General features: G+C 50.8%; 2 protein-coding genes across 7 annotated transcripts in view; one reads left to right on the top strand and one right to left on the bottom strand.

The window, feature by feature from the left end:
• The first annotated feature begins 206 nt into the window (after positions 1-206).
• On the top strand, positions 207-17352 carry KNOP1 (lysine rich nucleolar protein 1). 3 transcript variants are annotated; one of them, XM_061152949.1, is made up of 6 exons: positions 510-720; positions 1586-1650; positions 3421-4331; positions 6492-6560; positions 10927-11004; positions 13289-17352. In XM_061152949.1, exons 3-6 carry the CDS (start codon positions 3423-3425, stop codon positions 13598-13600), a joined length of 1368 nt encoding a protein of 455 aa, XP_061008932.1. In that variant the 5' UTR covers positions 510-720; positions 1586-1650; positions 3421-3422; the 3' UTR covers positions 13601-17352. The 3 variants fall into 3 exon arrangements, with proteins under 3 accessions (XP_061008930.1, XP_061008932.1, XP_061008931.1); XM_061152947.1 differs by lacking the exons at positions 510-720; positions 1586-1650 and adding an exon at positions 207-502; XM_061152948.1 differs by lacking the exon at positions 1586-1650.
• A 595-nt stretch (positions 17353-17947) lies between these two features.
• VPS35L (VPS35 endosomal protein sorting factor like) overlaps positions 17948-21094 on the bottom strand; it is a 143416-nt gene continuing 140269 nt past the window's right edge. For all 4 annotated transcript variants that reach the window (XM_061152945.1, XM_061152946.1, XM_061152942.1 and 1 more), the window contains 2 exons: positions 19147-19293; positions 17948-18499 (listed from right to left, as the gene is read on the bottom strand). In XM_061152945.1, the coding sequence (XP_061008928.1) occupies positions 18401-18499; positions 19147-19293 (246 nt within the window). In that variant the 3' untranslated portion in view covers positions 17948-18400. The remainder of the gene's footprint in view (positions 18500-19146; positions 19294-21094) is intronic.

The following is a 21094-nucleotide window of genomic DNA, read 5'->3' as shown; positions in this document are numbered from 1 at the left end:
TTTCCCCGCACGTAACATGGGGAGCCCGGCGGGCCCGCGGCGAGGCTGCCAGGAGGCCTCACACGTCAGCCGCCTGGCGCACAGTAGGCGCCCAGCAAGCGCGGGTCCCGCCGGGCCGCTCTAGTCCCGTCCCTCTCGGCCGGCCCGGGCTGCCTACCCTCGCAGATCTGCTCCCACAGGTTCTTGCTAGGTAGCTCCGAAACCTGCACCGGCGAGACAGGCAGATCGAGGGACTCGGGAGACACTACGGGCACTGGCGTCCTGGCGGTGATGCACGACTCGTTGGAGACTGTCCCTTCCAAGCGCTGGGCGCTGCGGCCCACAGCTCCGGGCGCCGCCATGGCAGCGGTCATGGCCGCCGTTTCCACGGCAACCGCGGGTCCCAAAAGGCCGCGACCCGGAAGAAACCGTATCTGGCAGGGACGGACCGCCGAGTCGAGATTGACTTCCGGATCACGGCGGCGCGGGCTCTCACGTGGAGGCGGGGAACATTGGCCTTTGGGTGAGTTCGGAGAGCGCGTCGTAGGCGGGACGGAACCGGGACTGGAGATTGGGTCTGGGGACTTGCGCGACGAGCCGAGGGACCGGACGAGGATGACTTGCACCCTCAGATCCACGTCCCCCTCGTCGCCGGTCTGAGGCGCCATCTTCAGGAAATTCTCCCGCTTTGGAGCTGGACCTGGGACCCGGCGTAATCCCTCCCTCTGTGCGGAAACCTTGGTGCGGTCGGGCGTTTGAGGGGGCAGTCTCCCTTCGCGGCTCCCTTGTTTCATGTTTGTGAGCCTGCGGTGGGAATTGGGTTTTGGAGCGCAGGCTCCAAAGTTCTGCAGGCTGGGTTCGAATCCCTGTTTTATCCCTTACTGGCTTTGGAACCCAGGGCAAGTGAATTAAAGTCTCCAAGTCTCAGTTTGGACGTCTCTGAGATGGGTTATTTACACCGATCCTCACGAGGCTACTGCGATAATTTAAAAGCGCTTTTGGAGAAAGCATTTTGCGTTCGCAGGAAACGCTATAAGGTTTATTTACTCTTCCCTTCTTGAAGGAATGAATACACTTGGGATGTCGGGTTTGAAGGGAAGGCTCTTCTTCACTGCCATAGAGGACAGTGCTGCAGTGTTTTAAAGGGTGGAGCTAGGAAGAGAAAGGGATTAAGTTGGGACAAACTCCCTTTGACTTCGTTGTTTATCAGATCTCTAGACCACTCCTCCACTTGAGGCGCCCTTGACTTCACCCTCCCTGGTTTGGCACCTTCTCCCCCTCCTTTGCAGGCCCGTCTTCCTCTGCCCACCCATTTAAACGTTAGTATTCTCTGAGGTTCTGCCTCAGGCTCCTTTGTTCAAAGCTTACATAGCATCCATATATTTATAAATTTATGTCACCCATATCAGCCCAGTCACCTCCGAGCCTCAGACCCGTACAGCCAGCTGTCCACCAACATCTCCCCATGGATATCTCGAGGTGTCTGGGGTCGCAGATAGTCACACACGACTGAGCGACTGAACTGAACTGAACTATTCCAACCAGCCTGTTGCCTTCAGTCACCCCTCCGCAGTCACCTCACACTTCAAATTTTTTTTGTCTTAAGGCTTAGCATTTCCATCCTGTGCTTGCCCAAGCTGGAAACCTCTTCAGAAAGTTTGCCGACAACTGGTAGGCCAGATTTGATGACGTCTCTTACTCTGACTTTACCACTGTGCTTGCTTTTATCACATGTATCACTGTTAGCACAGCTCTTTCCCATCCACAGCTAGTTGCTTCTTGATGGCAGGGTCATCTTTTGTTCATCTCTGTGTCTCTAGCATCCCTTCCTTCGTTCACTGAGCGTTTATTGAGCACCCATTCTGCTAGGTAGAAAGCTGGGCCCTGGAAATACAGCAGACAGCCAGAGGAAGCCTGTGGTTGATCTGTCAGATCTCCAGGTGCTATAGGAGCCATTTATGAGTGAACTTGAGCTACAGCTCAGGCCTGGCCTGGCTCTTTGAAATGGCTTAGAGTGAGGCACATTCAGCCTCTGGGCTCTGAGGCTGAGGAAAACTGCCGGATGAAGCAGCTCCTGGCCTTTCCTGCCCACTGTCCAAAGCTCCTGTGAGGAGCTGTTTGATTCTGGATTTCCTGAGTGTCTGCATGTCATCCAGTCCAGGGAGCAGGACCTGGGCTGGTGACTGGAGTGAGAGACTAGTCCACAACTGGAAGCTTAAATATACTTGAAGGCCCACCAGCACTTTCTCATAGGCACCTTCAGGATGGCCTCCCTCCAAAAAAAAAAGGAAAAGCTGAGCATTCAGGGTCATTAAATGTTGCCAATTTGTTTGAAAAATTAAAAACATTGAAACAGGCTTGTAGACTGGATATGGCTCCCACCACCACCTGTGATCCTATGATCTGATCTGGTTCATTGTCTCTTATGGATGGGGAAACTGAGGCCCAGAGAAGCCACTGCTGGGTGGCAAGACTATATGAGTCACCATTTGAACACAGCCATTCTCAGCCCCAACTGGGGCTTCTTGCCATACGTCACTTTTGCTCCCCTTCTTAGGAAGGTAATTAGAAGAGAGTTACCTAGGTATAGGGTGGGGCAGTTAATTTCCAGATGCAAAGCAACAGAGCTCTTCAGATGAAGCAAGGTAACAGGTTAATTATATCACAGTTACTATGTCTAGTGAGAATCAGCAAGAAGAGTTAATCTAAGATTTCTGTCCTCTTCATCCAACAAAAGGTAAGCCCCTGGGGGCAGTGCCTGGCCTGTGGCTTGAGCGCAGTTGTTTCAGTGGCTGGCACAGGGTACATTTTTGTGGAATGAATGATTAGGCTTAAGAGGCTTGAGGAAGGGGGTTAGGAAAGTAATCAACAATCTACCAAGCACTTTCCATGGATTATTGTTTATTCTTTCCAACAGCTCTCTGAGAAAGGACGGGTTATCTCTCCCCATTTTCAGATGGGGAAGTTAAGGCCCAGGGAGGATAGGGGATTGACTTGAGGGATCAACTTGGATTTATTTGAACCTGAAGCTGTCAGGATTTAAACTTCATTCTGGGGGTTTCCTAGGTGGCCCTAGTGGTAAAGAACCTGTCTGCTAATGCAGGAGATTTAAGAGACTCAGATTCGATCCCTGGGTTGGGAAGATCCCCTGGAAAAGTGCATGGCAACACACCCCAGTATTCTTGCCTGGAGAATCCCATGGACAGAGGAGCCTGGTGGGCTACAGTCCATGGGGTCACAGAGTCGAACACAACTGAAGCCGCTTAGCACGCACTGCTTCTTCCATCATATTTCCCATTGCTCCCCGGGAATCGTGCCCATTTTCCAAGCCCCTAACCTTTCAGACCATCCACTCCAAGAAGTGTGGCTCTTGGTCATACCTAGTGGAGTTGTTCTCAAAGCCACTTGGCGTGGGATAATTAGTACCATTTCTTTTTTCAGGAATGATTAAGGCTCACAAAGGAGAGGTGGGCCTTGGGCTCCCAGAGAAAAAGAAGAAGAAGAAAAAGAAAGTGGTTAAAGAACCAGAGACTCAATACTCAGTTTTAAACAGTGACAGTTATTTCGCAGAGGTTTGTCCAAGAGTCACACCACCCTTGAAGGATGTGATCCAAGAGCAGGCACCCAAAATGTCTCTTGTGAAGAAAAAGAAGAAAAAGAAGGGTCACAGCACCGTCTGTGAGGAGCACCTTGAACCTGAGATCACATTACGTGCTGGACAGACTGAGTGGTCACGCAGCCCCAGGACGCAGGCACCTGGTCTGTCTGAGTCCCTCAGTGCGGAGAGGAAGAAGAGGAAGTCCGTGTCCCCCGGCTCAAGGGTGAAGACCTCTCCAGACCCCAGACAGGACGAGGAAGTGACCAGAGCTGGCAAGAAGCTCAAAAAACACAAGAAGGAGAAAAAGGCCAAGGAAGCTACAGCCTTCTCAGGCGGGGATCCTTGGTTCTGCGAGGCCGGGAATGCATTGTATACTCACCCAGTTGGGAAGGATGGCGTCCAGGAGCAGGCAGCCTCGGGACAGAAGCGGAAGCAAGGGAGTCCCAGGGAACACAGCGTGAAGATGAAGAAGAAGAAGAAGAAGAAGAAAATCCACTGGGAGGGAGATCCCGCGCTGGCGCACCCTGAGTGCTCCTGGTCCCTGGAGAGCAGCCCTGCGAAAGGAAGTAAAAAGAAGCCAGTCAGAGTTGAAGCTCCAGAATACATCCCCATAGGAGATGGCCCCACGGCCTCTGTGAAGAAGAAAGTGAAGTCCAAGAAAAGGGTGGAGCAGGCAGACACCGAGGAGTCAGCTCTGAAGAGGAAGAAGAAGAAGAGGCAGGAGAGCAAAGTAGCAGAGGAGCCTTGGGAAGAGGTAGTCTTTCCTTCAGAAGCCAACTGCTTGGGGAGAATAAGGGTGGAAGCTGGGAGTGTGTGTATGTGTGCAATCCGTCAGAAAAGGAGGATTTATTGACACAGATAACTAGAAAGTTTGATAGCTGTCTAGCTTCAGGTATGGCTGGATCTGGGCACTAGTGTAATATCCTCAGTAGTACAGGTATGTATCCCTTGCTATCAAAACTTTACCCAAGTTTTCTGCACTCAGGGTCTGGATTAATAGGATTAAGTTTTTAAATTATTAATAGTACTTAATTGATATTAATAATTTTTAATTATTAAAAACTTATTAATAGGAATAAGTCTTTCAGATAAACTCCTCTTTCTAAACTCTTACCACTTGCTATCTAAACCTCAGGACCCAAACAGTTCCTGAGATAATACGATATTCAGAGCTATCTGAGCTCAAGATACACAGTCTAGGGATCAGATTAAATTTGGATCACAGAAGATGCCTATGTGGCTTTTCCTAGCTCTGTGCTTTCTATCTTTCAATGCTGGTTTTAGTCTCAGGCTCCTCCCCACCCCAGCCCCAAGGTGAGATGGTCCTAGCATCTCCAGGCTTTCATCATAGTAGCTAAGCCACCCCCAAAGGGAGACGGGCAGCCCCTCCAAAACGATTACAGGAAGCGTCCTGGCACTGCTCTCCCAGCTGTCCATTGGGTCGCACAAAGCAGAAGCCCTGGTCTGAAGCCAGTGGGCAGGGGCTGACGGCGTCTGTCCCACTGGAACCCCACTGTCCGAAGCTGGGGGGAGGTGGTGGTCCTGTTACCAGGAGGAAGGGAAGGGATGGCCGCCTGGTGGAGAAAGCAGAGGTGTGCTGTCCATCCAGACCAGCTTCCGGGATGCGGGCGGGGAGGGAGGAGATGGGCTGAGCATGGGGGCCCGGGGGTGATGTGAGCGAACAGAGCCCTCCAGGGGTCAGCACATGGGACTCGGGGTGCCAGGCGGAGCACACCCGAAGCACGGAAGTGGCAGTTGTCGCTGCTGAGGACCTCGGGGAAAGTGGCCACCCCGAACCTCACTGTCACAGGGTCCTGCAAGGGGCTGAGGTCACAGAGAGCGTGGCCTGTGCACCCGTGTGGGAGCTGAGACCTGTGAGGGGCCGGGGCCATCTGTGCCCGGGGAGCAGCAGGTGCGGAGACCTGGGAGGAACGAAGGGGCGGGAGTGGCAGGGGTGGGCCGCTGGGGCCTGGCAGAGACTAGCAGCCGCAGGGATGTGGATTTTCATGTAAATAAGATAGGAGCCCGCGGAGGGTTTTGCAGGATGAGGTAGTGTGGTCCAGTTGTGGTGGTTTTACTATTTTTTAATTGAGATAGAACCGACATAGGGCATTCTGTAAGTTCAGGATGTCCCCACGCTGCCATGTGGAATGGACCGGTGTTGGGGGTGGGGAAGCAGCGGTAGAACCTGTCCTAGTGGTTCAGGCAGGAGAGAAGGTACTGACTGGAACTCGGAGTTGGCGGGTGCGGGGCATGGTATGGAGGAGGGAACTGGGGGGGCTTCAGGTTCGCTGCAGGGCGGCCAGCCCCCGCCTCTGCCCTCCCTGGCCTTGCTCCTGGCTGGCGCGTCACCTGGGAAGTGAGGCGTCGTCTGGCAGGGAAGGTCGTGCTCTCGGCCTGAGTCGGGAGATTCGGGTTAATGTGAGCCTTGTCTCTGAGCTGTGCGGTGACCTCGTGTAGCCCCTTCACTGCTCTGAGCCTTAGTTTCTTCACCTGGCAAATAGGTCAGTGCCACAGTTCTAAGGACAGAATTGGGGAGCATGGTGGAAGAGAAGGGCTTCCCAGGTAGCTGAGCAGCCAAGAATCCACCTGCCAACGCAGGAGACGTGGGTTTGATCCCTGGGTTGGGAAGATCCCCTGGAGTAGGAAATGGCAACCCACAGTAGTCTTCTTATCTGGAAAATTCCATGGACAGGGGAGCCTGGTGGGCTACAGCCCATAGGGTCACAAAGAGTCTGCTACGACTTAGCACTAGTGGAAGAGGGGGGAAGGCAGGTGTTCTTTGGTGGGGGGTGGGAGAGGCGGGGTGCTGCAGTCTTGCGTCTTTTCTGGACTCGTCACAGTCTCGCCTGCTGGGCTGCCCCAGTGGAGGCCATGGTCCACTTGAGCCTTACTCCCTCCGCCTTCTTTGCAGGAGCCCGACACAGACTTGGAGGTGGTGCTGGAAAAGAAGGGCAACATGGACGAGGCGCACATAGACCAGGTATGACCGGTCCTCATCACCCACCACCTCCCCCAGCCCCCCAAGAAACATGCTCGCCTCCTAACCGGCCACAGGATCCTGGTCCCAGAGGCGTCGGGGCTCCACAGGCCTCCGGGCCGGCCTCTGCCCCACCTCCAGGGGCAGGGAGCCTGTGGCCGCCCTCACTTACTGCTGGGAGAGCCCTCCACCGCCACGGCCTTGGCTGAGGGGCTGTCGGGTCCTGCAGCATCCCGGGCTGAGGTTGTCCTACTCCAACTGCTGCGGGGGGCGGGGGGACATGCTCCCCGAACCCGCAGGCTGGGCAGGGAAGGTGAGCTCTGCCTGGCACATGTGCCACCTCTTGGGCTCCTCGCAGCAGCAGCGCGGTGTTTTTTTTTGTCTTTTTCAACTTTATTTAAATATAATTGACATACAATAACTACACATATCTAAGATGTACAGTTTGATGAGTTTTAACATATGTATGCATCTAGGAAACCAGCTAAGCAATTAATGAACATACCCACCATTTCCAGAGGTTTCCTTGTGCCCCTTTGTAATCCATCCCACCCTTCCCCATCCCCGGGTAACTGCTTCTACTCTGTCACTGTGAATTAGTTTATATTTTCTAGAATTTGTGTATAGTTGGGATCATACAGTAGTGCTCTTTTTTATTTATTTTTTTTAATTTTATTTATTTTTTTATTTTTAGTAGTGCTCTTTTTTAAACAGGCTTCTTTCACTTAACATAATCATTTTGAGATTTATCTATATTGTTGCATGTATCAATAATTTATTCGTTGTTATAGGCTGTCCAGTATTCCTAGTATTATTTGTTTTGATGTTAAAAACATTTTCAATTCTCAACTGAATTGCTTAGGTTGCCTTTGGAAAAAATCAGTTGACTCTGTGTGTGTGTGATGTGTGGTGTGGGTCTGTTTCTAGGCTCTCCGTTGAGTTTCACTGATCTGTATATCTGTCTTTATCCTAGTACCTCACTGTCTAGATTACTGTAACTATATAATAAGTCTTAAATCAGGTAGCGTAAGTCTCTGGCATCATTCTTTTTTAAGTTACTTTGGCTATTTCACAGCCTTTGTGATTCTATATAAATTTTAAAATTAGCTTGTTGACTGCTACCAAAAAATACTGCTGGGGTTTTGAGTAGGATTGCCTTGAATCTCTAGACCAATTTGGGGAGAATTAATATCTTAACAGTATGAAGCCCTCTGATCCATAAGCATGGCATCTCTGTCCATTTATTTAGGTCTTCGTTCATTCCTCTCAGTAATGTTTTATAGTTTTTAGTGTACAGGTCTTGCACATCTTTTGTCAAGTTTTCCTTAATTATTTTATATTTTTATGCTATTGTAAATAGTATTTTAGTTCAGTTTTTCATTGTTGCATATATTGTGAGTCTGTAGAGATACAACTGTTGTACAGAAGCCTTAGGAGGGTTTGTTCTATTGTGGACCAGCTTCTGCTTTTGTCATGCCCAGATCCTATGTGGGAGCCGGACTTTCCGGAATTGGGCTATTTTATGATCCTGGATGAAAAGGCTTATCAGGACAGCATAGTAAATAACCACATAAATGTGGCCTTGGGCCATTGCTGATGCAGTGACCTCGGCAGTCACCAGCCTCATGACCCCATGTAGGGGGCTGTGACGACCAGGTGAGGCCGCATCGGGGAGGCGCTCAGCAAGGCCTGCCCAAGATCTGCGCTTAGTAAGCGGGAGCCCTTCACCTGCCTGTGCCCTCAGGCCGCATCAGGGAGGGACTGCTGGATAGAAGCCGCAGGGTGTGATGTGGGCACGGCCCGGGGGTGGCCCCGCTGCTCCAGGAGAGAGAAATGGAGGAGAGCGTGCAAGCCAGCCTTGTACGGGGAGGGAGGCCTACCAGATGTTTCATGGAGAATTCCCTGCCTGCTGCCTTTGGGGCCCTTCTCCCTGGAGGAGGGGCTGAGAGGATCAGTGAGATGATGCTGCCAGAGCCTGATCCAAGGCGTGGCACAGACCACGGGCCTCCCAGAACCGGGAGCTCCCCAGCCTCCTGCAGGGCATAGTCACTGAAGGGGGGGCGGCTGGGCTGCGAGGCTGGTGGGGCCTCACAGAGACGACCGGTGGGCACTGACTGTCCAGGCCCAGCCCCTGCCCGCCTCGCTCCCAGGTTCCCGGCCACTCACATGCCACTTGTCCACGCAAGGCTCACCAGCCACCTCTTTGCTTCCTATGAATTTGTGCCTATTAAGTACTTCACAGTTTCTAAGAAAACCGTTTAGGTGACAGATGACCTCAATGCAAGTGAAGCTTTCTGCCTCACCTCTCTATTTCTCCTGTAAAAAAGTTCATTATGTTAAAAAAAAAAAAAGATGGGGCAAGCAACCTGAAATCCCACCACCTAATAATAATCGCTGTTAACCCTTTGTTATATTCTTCCAGACTTTGCCTTTGTAACAGTATACCTGTGACTTCAAAGCAGCATGCAGTCACACGCTCTGTACTGTTCTTCTCTATCACTCGGCAGGCGCACTGCTTTCCGCTTCCCTGAGCGCACAGCCACTGAAGTCCCACGTGGTTCCCCGCTGGCAGCTGCCTTCCCTGTAGGAATCTGCCGTCACTTTCTCTTTCCTCCCCGCAGCTGCCACTCGACTTTGTTGTCTGTGGTTTTGAACTACATAAACCATCACCTCGTCTCAGCCTGTGGCAGATGAGAGGAGGAGCGGCCACAAACTGGGGGCAGCTGAATTACAACTGAACCCTGGGGGGGAAGGGTCAGGCCCTGGAAGCGTCTGTATCCAACCGCAGCGTTATTCATACGCTGACTGTACAGTGTGTGAGGTCCCTGTCTTATGAGCTTATGACTTAGCACAGTTCATTGTGAGAGCGGGGGACTTTCTCACACCAACCAGTGAGTGCCTGACACACTCAGGGTCCCGCAGTTGAGCTAGGTCTGCCGCTGCCTGCCTGGAGACACTGTCAGATCCCTCAGCTGAAGGGCTCAGTCCCACCTGACTGCTCCCCACCCCCACCCCCCCATTCAGATGTCAGTCATAAGCCAGGTCGTCAGCTGTGCCTCACACCAACCAGCTACAGATCAGAGGTTCCAAAGACTTCCTCCTCGGGTTCAATGAATGTGCCAGAGCAACTCACAGAACTCACAGAGGCACTTTACTCGATACATGACTGGTTTATTCTAAAGGGATATAACTCAGGGGCAGCCGGAAGAATGAGATGCACGGGGCAGGGGCTTGGAGCTGCCATGCCCTCCTGGAGAGCTCCAGTCTCACCAGATATCCAGGGTTCGCCAACCCGGAAGCTCTCCAAACCCTAGCCTTTGGGTTTTATGGAGACCTCATTACTGATACAGTTAATTGAATCAGTGGCCATTTGGTGGTTGAACTCAACCTCCACCTCCCGGCCTCTCCCCAGAGGTCAGGGGGGTGGGCCTGAAGGTTTCAACCCTTTAATCTGGTGGTTGGTTCTCCAGGCAACTAGCTCCCATCCTCAGGTGCTTCCCAGAATCGCCTAATTAACATAACAACTTGAATTGTTCTTCTCAGGAAATTCCTAGGGTTTTGGAACTTGTGCCAGGAATGGGGATGAGTCTATATATGAATATAATATTTCTTGTTTTATATTTCTTACTGTAGATTACAATATCACGGTTCTCTGTCTCCCAGTTATCCTCTGAGGTAGATGTATTCATCTATTTGAGGATAAATAGACCATGATACAGAAAGATTAACTGACTTACCCAAAAGCACACAACTAGTTAAAGGCGGTGCTAGGACTCAAACTAGCCAATGCCTGTCTCAACAGTCTGTGTTCTTTCTGGAAGATGCTGTCAGCAAGAGAGTTAACCACAATATCCTTTGTATAGCCAGGGCTGTGGGCAGTATATTTTGGGAAAATTTCAACCCCAGATGGCTCTCACAAAGAAAACATGTTCTAATCCTAAAGGTTGATAAGCTTCTTCTAGTCTAGAAAGATTCATCCTTTTTTTTCCTTGGCCACATCTTGTGGCTTCTGGGATCTTAGTTCCTCCATCAGGGATTGAACCCGGGCTCCAGCGGTGAAAGTGCTGAGCCCTGACCACTGGCCCACCGGGGAATTCCCTGGAAGATTCATCCATAAGGAATGGAAAACAAGGATGAATGAGGCATGCCCATCTTAGGCCAAGGGACTGCACCTTTAGATGATCAGAGGGTATTTTTGACAAATGCCTCCCACAGTCTGCAGCAGAACAAAGCTGCCTGAGATACCACCAGACCCCTCAGGTGAAGATCCCTTCAGTCTTCCCCCCACTCCCACCGCATCTCTGTCCTGGCTTTGAAGCTCAGAGGAAACTGTCTCACTGCCCTCTTCCCTTTCCTTTCCCTTGCTCAGGTGAGGCGGAAAGCCTTGCAAGAAGAGATTGATCGTGAGTCGGGTAAGACGGAAGCTTCTGACACCAAGACCTGGACAGTAAGTTTGCCGCTGGGCTCTTTGAGGAGTCTTCAGCGTCCCACCCCCTTCTCACCTTGTGGAGTGGAGGGACAGGAGGCCAAGTCCCTCTGGCCCAGAGGCAGCCCCAGCCCGCCAGCTGGCTCCCTTCTGCACAGAGCTCGTCCTGAGCTCATTTCCTTCCTTCTGGAAGAGGTGCTTGCCTCCCTCCTGGAGAGCTGGCTGCTTGAGATAAGCTGCCTGGATCTTTACCTCCTCCTCTGGACGGGCGCGGTGTCCTGGGCACCAGTCTCTCGGGGCACATGATGACGAGCCCTTCCCAGCGGTGGGCGGTGCCCTCAGAAGGCTGCTGGCACAGGGGAGGGGGCAGAGGTGGGGGCGTGTGTGGCAGGTCTGGTCCAGTTGGAATAGGAAATTTCCAAAGCAGGGCCGAGGAGATGGGACAGGAGAGCGTATAGCAGGGGGCGCGTGATCTGGCCGAAGGGGGGGATGGGAGGGTGCAGTGGGCACTGCTGGGGGTTGTGTGTGTGGGTAAGCTGGGAGCTGGGGTAGAAGGCTCAGTCTGCAGGCCTGAGGCCTAGGAGGGGGCAGAGGAGAGGGAAGAGTACTTGTTAATAGACGTGGATCTGGGGGAAGAGGATCCAGATGACGGGAAGGCGTGTCTGCTTGTGCTGTTTGAAGCTTTCATAGTGTAACACAGAAAACAACAGTTGATTCGAATCTAAAGACCTGAGATCCATTCTGAGCTCGGCCACTCTCTATAGCTGAGACTTGAGCAAGTAACTTCCCTCCTGTGAGCTTCAGTTTCCGCACCTGTAAAACGGGACTGGTGCTCTGGGCCAGTGGCAGATGGAATGCGGCTTGTTACGTGTCCTTCCTCTAGGGTCTCCTTTCTCTCCATCTGCTTGAGCTGGGCGGAGCTGATAAGAATCCATGATTGAGTGAGGAAGGCCAGAAACAGGCCCGCACCACCCAGAGCAGCAGCCCAGCGGCTTTACTGGTGGACCCGACATCAGGGGGCTGCTCGCAGGCTGAGGTCTTCCGCACATGCTTTAGGTGGCACTGCCCCAGGGCTCAGGGTCTCTTGACTGCTGAGGCGCACGGTGGGCATGTGAGACCGGGTCCCTTCCAGGAGCTGGCTTCCAGGACTGGTCAGCCTCTGGTAGCTCGCTCCTCTACACCAAGTACGAGGTTGTCAGATGTGGCCTCTCATTCTAGAAATTGAAGGCCTAGAAAGCTGTCTTTGGTCCTGTATTGGGGCCACTGGGAAGCTGGGGGAACTTGTCACCAGTTCACTCAGGGCAGCTGTAGTGATGACTGGTTCCTATTATTCTCCCAAAGCTGACCTAGAATTAAGAGCTCAGTTAGCGTTTGGCTTATAAGCGGAAAGTTCCCGGGTGGCACGGAGGTCAGCGGTCCTGATGGGGTGGGTGGGTACCAAGTGCCAAGAACAGCCAGTTCTTGAGGATTTAAAGCCAACCAGGCATCCTGCTCTGGGTTGCTGGTATCAAGTCTGATCTGAGCCTCACTGAAGCCCTTTTGGGGTGGGGGCGGGTGTTACACCCCCACTTTGCAGATGAGGACATTAAGGCTCAGAGAGGTTAAGTAACTTGACCATGGTAAGACTGGTGGGGTTTGAGCCTGACTCTTCAAAGTCAGTCTTCGTGGGGAGCTGGGTTTCTCACCTCTGCCACAGACTTTGGAGGGGAGTCTTCTGTTGGGCCACTTCTCTGAGGGGCTCTTTTGCATTTTCTCGAACATGGGTGATTAGTGCATGGGTGGTAGAGTGCTCTGGACAGGAATTGGAACCCCGAGTTCCTAGGCTGACTCTGCCTGCAGCTCCTGTGACCCTTTACCTCTCTGGGCCTCCACGCCTTTGCTGCTAGAAAATGCAGTGTTTCTGCGAAGCTAAATGCTTTTCAGACTCCCACTTGCACTCTCCACCTCTGCCTCAGGCTGACGGATGAGTAGCCAGCTGGCGAGGTGTGTCGTACTGACTGCCGTGAACCGGGGGAGAAGGAGTTAAGCAGACGGGCAGCTTGGTGTGAAAGGTGGCTCTGGTGAGGGCCAGACCTGAGACCAGTCCTGCAGGATTACCGAGTAGGCCTGAGGCCCCTCCAGCTGCAGACCTCCATTTCCTCATCAGTGGAGGGGGACCCAACAGCACTCCTCACAGGGCTCTGGTTGGAATTAAGAAGTAATTCCAGTAAGCCTTTGATCATCTGGATCCTCCCTGACTGGGGGCTGGGGAAAGACCAGGGCTTTGGAAGCCAGGAGAGTAACCACCTGTTTTCTCTTACCACAGGGAACCCAGTTTGGCCAATGGGATACTGCTGGTTTTGAAAACGAGGAGCAGAAACTGAAATTTCTCAAACTCATGGGTGGCTTTAAAAACCTGCCCCCTTCCTTCAGTCGCCCCTCCACCACGGAGGCCAGGCCCAACATGGCTCTCAGCAAGAAGGCGGCCGACACCCTGCAGCGGAACCTGCAGCAGGACTACGACCGGGCCCTGAGCTGGAAGTACAGCCGGGGGGCCGGGCTCGGCTTCTCCTCCGCCCCGGCCAAAGTCTTTTATATTGACAGGAACGCATCCAAGTCAATCAAGTTTGAAGATTAAACTCTGCTGTCTCATCCCCCCAAAACACCCAGTGTTGCTTTTATTGTTCTGTCAGGCAGATGAAAGCCATAGGACAGTTGTCTCGAATCAAACTCCTGCGAAGATTAAGGACAACTGTGTTGATGTGCTTGGACAGACTGGGGTGAGGGCAGCTCCTTTCAAGAGCCAGGAGAACATGTTGAGTGGCTCCTGTTTTCTGTGTGACGCGTCCATTCCTGTTGAAGACAGTGAGTAAAACCAGCAGGAGTGTGCACTTGTCGAGGGCATCCTGGGTGCCAGGCACTTACATGTCTCCCCTGCATTCATGTATTTAATCATCATGATTCTGAAACAGGTGCTATTATTATCCTCATCTTAGGAAATGGGGTTCTGGGATGAGGAAACTGGGGTTCAGGGATAAAGTAATAACATTGCCTGGGGTCACTCAATGAGTTAAGTGCCAAGTGTACTTTTGTGCCCCAAGGCCTGTGTCAACTATTCACTACAATGAATGTCCACTCTAGGGAATTTCACCCAAAATACTCATTGGGATTAATATGTCTTTTGATTGAAGAAACAGAGGCTTATTACATGTCTACATCTCAAACAGGAAGTGGGATTAATGTAAACAAAAGCAAGCTTGTTTCCCCTCCCCCTTGTTGGAGTAGCCACAGGCAGAGAGGCTCTGGATTCCCACCAAACAGATGTGGCTGAGCTGCCTCTGCTGCTGGGAAACTGTTTCTAAACCCATCTTGCCTTTTGCAGTCTGTGTTCCTTCCATCCCCAGGGCTGTGCTGGGATTTAATCTTTCTTGCTTTAACTGGATTCTAAGCAAGGCATTTAAGAGAGCAGTTGGCTAATCCTCCACACCCACGAATGGCATGTTCCTTCCCAGGGACGTGTTTATTGGATTCTTTGCAACCACAAGGAAGAGAATTCTAGGTGACTTCCATGGAGGAGGTCGAATGTCAGGAGGCAACAGACGGGGGGTGACAGGGCGCTGCCTCATCGGTCTGGGAACAGTGTTTCCAAAGCTTTGATGCTGCAGCCAGCCTCACAAACTCCCAGTACCCCGAGTGACACGTGACCACCTTCTCTCCATTCACCTAGCATCTTGCGTCCCAAAATACAACTGCTTGGGCCTTTTTCACACCACTTGGCTTGAACTTCCCCTCCAGACATGCTATCTCAGGCGGGCCTGGACAGCCCGGGAATTCAGTCTCACATGGGCAGGAGTCCTGTGTAGGGGGTTGATTCAGCTTCCCATGAAGGAAACAAATGTTTCCTCTCTGCTCCACCATCCTACCTTGGCTTCATCAGCTTGGTGGAAAGATGGCTGTAGCAATTGCATGCAGCAAATCAAGACACTAGACCATTCCAGAGGGAGAAGAGAAAGCTGCTTGTGGTTCAAGGAAACTTCCAGAAGCCCTTTTGTCATAACTCGTTGCCCAGCATTGGGTGCCCAGTGTTGCCCACCCATTCTTGAGCCAGCCCCTCGCATGTGGAGGGAAATTCTTAGGCCAGTCAGGAAGGAAGACTGAGGTTCAGATGCTGGCGAGGTGAACGTGGGTCCACTACTGCCCCAGCGGGCAGAGGTGAGGCCGGTCTACCTGGGCCCTGACCAACAACCATTGGCCAGGTCTGGAGTCCCGCTTACCTGTGTTAGCCGTGATTCTGGTGGGCCACCTCCCACAGAACCTGAATGTGGCCCTCCACGGATTCAATCTTGAGATACATAATGGAAGAGGCCTACAAGGTGAGGTTCTGCATTGAGTTAGCTCTTCAGGGCATGTCCTCTTCCGACAGCGGTGGTCTTGATCCACACCCCAGGAATTTGCCCAGTGTGAAAGGAACCAACATCTCTGATCCCTGTGTCTTGCTAATAGCTCACGTCACAGTTTGGGCCTGCTTGGCTGTCAGGAAGGACCGTGCCCACCCATCTACTGCGTTATTCTGGAGAGCGGGTGAGCAGTTGTCCCCCACCTGTCCCCATCATGGTCCCTCTCGTTAGGGGTGTGACGGTCAGGCCTTTCCCCTCTTGCCGTTCAACGTGTACAGTCTCTCTGTGATAAGATTTGACTTTCTAGCACCATATGGCTGAAGAGTTCCTCTTGGCTTGGGAAGGTTTATTAAAGTCTGTTCCTGAAGCAGGGTCTAAGCAGAGAAGGTTGGACAGCCAAGACGGCAGGATGCCAGGTGTCCTCAGATTGAACCTGGCCTTGTCTCGGCTGCTTGTGTAGGTGCAGACCATGCTGCTCTAGTGACAGCTCCAGCTCTGAGGTTAACTGGGCCTCGCTGTCCTTTCGTAAACTGAACAACATTGTCTTGAGTTGCCCCTCTCCACTTTGCCCCATGTCCTGGGTCCTCCTCAAGCTGTCTTCAAGGTTTTCTTTTGGTGTGATTTCCCATGTTGTTCATTTGTTGATTTTGTGTAGCACACAGCCTGTCTCCACTGGAACAAGGCAGTTTTTGGATTTTCACTCAGAATCTGGGAGAGGTGGGTGGGGGTGTCTGGTATGTAAGCACAGCCAAGGTCTTAGCTGAATATGTAACAACCCTGCTCTCAAACACATTGGCCTTTTCTCCCTTGGGGATTTCTCAGACTGATCCTCCTTCAGTATGGCAGGGCCTTCCCTCCTTACGATTGCCTTTATCCAGCTGTTCCCAAACCTCAGGATTCTTGACCACTTTATTCCTTGAGGTGATTTCCTCTGTTTCCCACTAAGCTCCTCCCTGAGGCCACCCTTCTGCAACTAGATTGGCCCATTAAAAGTATCTGCCAGATTAGAGTTCTTCCCTTAAAAATTGTGTGTTCAGCTCTACAAACAGAACTGTTTAGGTTCTATGCACCCCCGCAACCCCCCGCCCATCCCAGTCCTCATCACTGGAACCTGTTAATACGTTGTGATGCAAAACCAACAGGAGTTTAAGGTAGCAGATGGAATTAAGGTTGCTAAGCAGTATGGTTTGACTGGGCCTACCCAGATAATCCAGGATTAAAAGTATCAATAGAAGACAGAGACAGAAGAGTCAAGAGATTTGTAAGAAACACTCAACAAGCTGTCACTAGTTTGAAGATGAAGGGACCCCATGCCAAGGCATGCGGGTGGCCTCTAGAAGCTGGGAAAGGCAGGAAAACTGATTCTCCCCTAGAGACTCCAGAAGAACGCAACACCTTCATTTTGAAGGAAAGGCCACTGGACTTCAGACCAGTAGAGCTATAAGGTGATAAAACTGTGACATTTTAAACCCCTAAGTGTGGCAGTTTAAAGCAGCAATAAAAAAATTAATACAGGTATCATTCAGAAGTTTTCATTTTTACCTTATTTCCTAAAAATTTTCTTTTTCTTCTGGTTCCATCATTCTTCACGATTGTAGACCTCATGCCATGTAGGCTGCAGTCTTCAGAGACTGGGTTATGTAGTTAACAGGCTGGGGAACCCACACGAGAACACAAAATCTCAGCTTTCACCTGGGCCAAGGTGACATGTGAATCAGAAGCTGCTTTGGTGTAACGTATCCCTGACCTAATGTGAAAGTCCAAGTCCAGGTTAATGGAAGAGCAGTAGGAATTCACTGACTCAGGCTTGGGCACTGATGCCGTCTGCTATGTATAGACTCAAACTAGAAGAAATGACTTAAAAGTGCATAATTTGAATTTGCCAATTGACTTTCATATGACCAGTATCATATAGTAAAAGTGGTATAGGAGATGATTTTAATGGAATAATCTTGTGTAATAAAGGCCACTTGGGAATATTTGAGCACTGCCACCATGCCTTCTCAATGGGTTTTCTTCAGTACACGCCGTTCTTCACTGGAGGCCATTTTCTCAGCAGAATTCTTGGGTTGGGGATGGGGTGGGGGTCACTGTTCAGCTGGCAGAAAATTCACAGCATATTCTTGGTCCCAAACTATTCAGTTAAAACATGAGTTTATATAAATTTTTAAAAATTATTTTAGCTCCTTCTGTGCAAACTGTAATCAGGCTTTTCACAGAGTAGACGTGAAATGCAGTCTGCTCAGTGGATACCTTCCAAAAATACAATGGTTTGGGGGCACTTTTAATCCACAGCTTGGATGCATCTTCCTACACAAAGGTTCTAGGCTGTGAGTCACCACTACGACCAAGATTCATGATCTTACTGATTCAAAATAAAATGTCGGTGGGAGCTCATTAGTGGTAATACAAGAATCAAACTCCATCAAACTAGTAAAAAAAGCAGACTGAATCACATGCTGTTTAGGGTTAGGGCTGCAAGAAAACCAGACAGTATGTTTAGACACATACTGAGGATGTTTAGACACATTCTCTTCTGGATGAGTGAGAGTCAGTGGTAATTAAATGAACAGTCATGAACATAAATATTCCTTCAGGGAGGTTTATTCAATTACAGTATATTTTCCATCGAAGCCCCAGAGAATCTTAAATCTGACTTGTTTTCTCCTTTAATCTATAAGCATATTTAAAATCCAATCAAGAGCCGGTTTTGACATAAAGCAAATCGGGGAAAGGGCACAGTGACTCTTTCAAAGTGGACTGCTTTTCAAGGTTATTTTTTCAATTAACTTTCAATTAAACCTTCCCAAAAAGAGAGATGTTACTTGCATCCTCTGTTTTTCTCTAAAGGCCCACGTGAAGGCCAGTTGTGCAAAGAAACAGACGCCGCGCTCAGTGAGCAGGAATAGATTCGAATACTCTTGACAGCTCCCACTTCACTTCACTGGCAGAACAGCAGAGAAACCAATCTGTATGTGTGTAAAAATGAAAACAAAAATACAAAACAGGTCTTTTCTGGATTGGCATCAGAGACCCTGGAGTCAGGTCCTTGTCTGCAGAGGGAGCCTGAGGGCCAGCTCAGTCAGATGCCCCATGTTGGGCTGCTTGCTCTGCTTCTTGATGTATTCCAGAGTTTTTACCTAGGAGGAAAGAGAAAGACGTGTCTCCTTTGTGGTTCATAATTCTCAAGGCTCTGACAAATCAGCCATATTGTGAACTTAGGCTTTTTTTCTTAGAGAGGAGAAGAAGCCAGCAGCTTTTAAATAAGACTCCTTAGATTACAACTTGCTCTTAAAATCAAGAATTACTAATGTTTTCATACGTGTGGCTCTTATTTATAGGGAATTAATACTACTCAGTGGTCCCTTGGTTCTAGGATCCTCAGCGGATACCAAACCAAGGGTACACAATCCTTTATAGAAATTGGTGTAGTATTTGCATGTAACCTTCATACACCGTCCAGTATATTGAAATCATCTCCAGGTTATTTATAATCCCTACTATAAATACTACGTCAGTAGTTGCAGATACACGACCAATTCAGGTTTTGGAAACTTTCTGGGGCTTTTTCCCCTGGATATTTCTGAGCCGTGGTTGGTTGAATCTGAGGGTGCTGAACCTGTAGGTAGGGAAAGCCGTTTGTCCTTTGTAGGGCCTGGCACCTTCCTGGAAGGGGAGGGGGGGCTGCGCCGAGACCGCCCATGCCAGGCCAGTGGGCTTGCATCACTGGCCAGGACAGCCGTGCCCGCTGGCTGCTGAGGGCCGCCCGCCCCGCCCCGCGCCTCACCATGGTCCTGGTGTCCACACAGCCGTGCCTCTGTGCCAGGTGCCACAGGCTGACGGACAGCTGGTTGAGCCTGTTGTTGCGCAGGTCCCCGTGGGCCAAGATGCTGTTAAAGAACGAAAGGCCCAAAGAGCTCTGGCGCTTTAAGGCCTGAAAAGGAAACAAGAGGTTACTCTCTGGCACTGGGCTCAGACTCGCTGCAGCACTGACGCTGCCTGGGGTGCCAAGGCCAGCTCTGCCATGGATCTTCTGCAGGGCAAGCTGCTTAGCCTCCTGGCTTCATCTGTAGAAGAATTAAGGTAATACCAGCTCACAGGGTAAGTGAGACACAAACGAGATGCTGTGTGGGGCATTACTCATGGAGTGCAAGCGGAAGGCAGCGATGTTCTCATGAGACTCGGCGCTCAGCGGGATAATGACATAGGCCAGCAGAGACCGGCCTTCTTGCTTTAATGCCAGTACCGGAGGTGAAACAGGGCTCTCACAGATGTGTCCTCAAGCCACCAAAGTTCCTGTCATTATTCCTACTCTCTGGCTGCCAGGAATAAAGACAAGAGACCTCAGCTCCCCATGAACACTTATAAGAACAGGCAAGAATACTAGAGTGGGTTGCCATTCCCTTTTCCAGGGGATTTTCCCAACCCAGGGATCAAACCTGGGTCTCCAGCACTGCAGGCAGATTCTTTACTGTCTGAGTCAACAGGGAAGCCCATAAGAACCACTGGATATGCTTAACACCAGATCCTTCCCCTCTTGCTCAATGATCTGATGTGAGAGGTACTCCAACAAGGAAAGTCTAACCAAACTGTCAGAGGAGACCAAGCCTGAACTCCGGCTTTAAATAGTAAAGGAAAAAGGGAAACTAAATCTCCAAAACGCAGCAGGCCCAGGACAAAGGATGCCAGCTCCCAAAGGTAAACAGAGGCACCTGGGAGGGCCAAGTCAGCAGGTGGGCCTGAGCAAGGCCCAGGTCAGATCACAGGTCTGTGTGGGCCCTTGAGAGCTGACGCCCGGGCCTTTGCTGGGTGCTTTTGGCTGGCACTCTTTGCTGGGTGCTCTTGGCAAACATCAGTGCTGTCAGGAGCCTTGAGGGCCTGCTTTGCAGAGCGTAGGGTACAGGGCCCTGCACTGTGCCAGGCATGAGCTCTGTGCTTTACACAACTTATTTCATCTTTACAACAACTCTTTGTAGATAGGTAGGATTCTAGAGCTGTCCTCCAGGATCCCACCCCCTGGTTATTCAAACAGTAATCTAGGTGCTACTGTGAAAAGACTTTGCAGGTGTAATTAAGGTTATGGACCTTAGGGAGATAATCCAGGATTATTGGGTGGGCCCGGTCTAATCATTAGAGCCCTAAAAAGCAGAGACATTTCTCAGGCTGAAGAGACAAGTTAGCGGAAGAGGAAAAGCAGAGGAAAGGTGCTGCAGAAAGGGAGACTAAAGAGATTCGAAGCTTGAGAGGGACATGACCCACCACTGCTGGCCTTTAGGATGAACTGAGGTGGCCAACTCGAATGAGCTGGGAAGGAGATTCTTCCCAGTGCCTCCTGGTTAGAGCCCAGCCAGTCAACACCTGATGTCGGCCTTGGGAAACCAGGAGCACAGAAACTGGCCCAGCCAACACTGACTTCTGACCTCCCAAACTGTGAGATAATAAACGGGGTTTAAAGTTTGGGGTGACTCTAAGCCATAACAGGAAACCACTACATTCCCATTTTGCTGATGAGGTCAGAACTTCAGGAACTTCCTCAAGGACCGCAGCTAGCAAATGCAGAGTGAGACTCTGAGCTCCAGTTGTCCAGTTCTGAGCCTGTGCAATTCACACCCAACCCAGATTAAAAGATGTTCCCCAAGACCATGGCTAGCATCACATTATGGATCCAAAGAGCTTCCCAGGTGGTGCACTGGTAAAGAATCCATCTGTCAATGCAGGAGATGCAACAGATGCAG

This window comes from Dama dama, chromosome 10 (assembly GCF_033118175.1).
Source record: "Dama dama isolate Ldn47 chromosome 10, ASM3311817v1, whole genome shotgun sequence".
In the NCBI taxonomy this organism is placed as follows: domain Eukaryota; kingdom Metazoa; phylum Chordata; class Mammalia; order Artiodactyla; family Cervidae; genus Dama; species Dama dama.
This window is presented reverse-complemented; position numbering and strand designations above follow the sequence as displayed.

Coding starts and splice junctions, on each gene's coding strand:
- KNOP1 (XM_061152947.1), top strand. CDS start 271: ATGCACGACTCGTTGGAGACTGTCCCTTCCAAGCGCTGGGCGCTGCGG. Junction 503..3,420: donor CGGGGAACATTGGCCTTTGG/GTGAGTTCGGAG, acceptor TTCTTTTTTCAG/GAATGATTAAGGCTCACAAA. Junction 4,332..6,491: donor CAGAGGAGCCTTGGGAAGAG/GTAGTCTTTCCT, acceptor CCTTCTTTGCAG/GAGCCCGACACAGACTTGGA.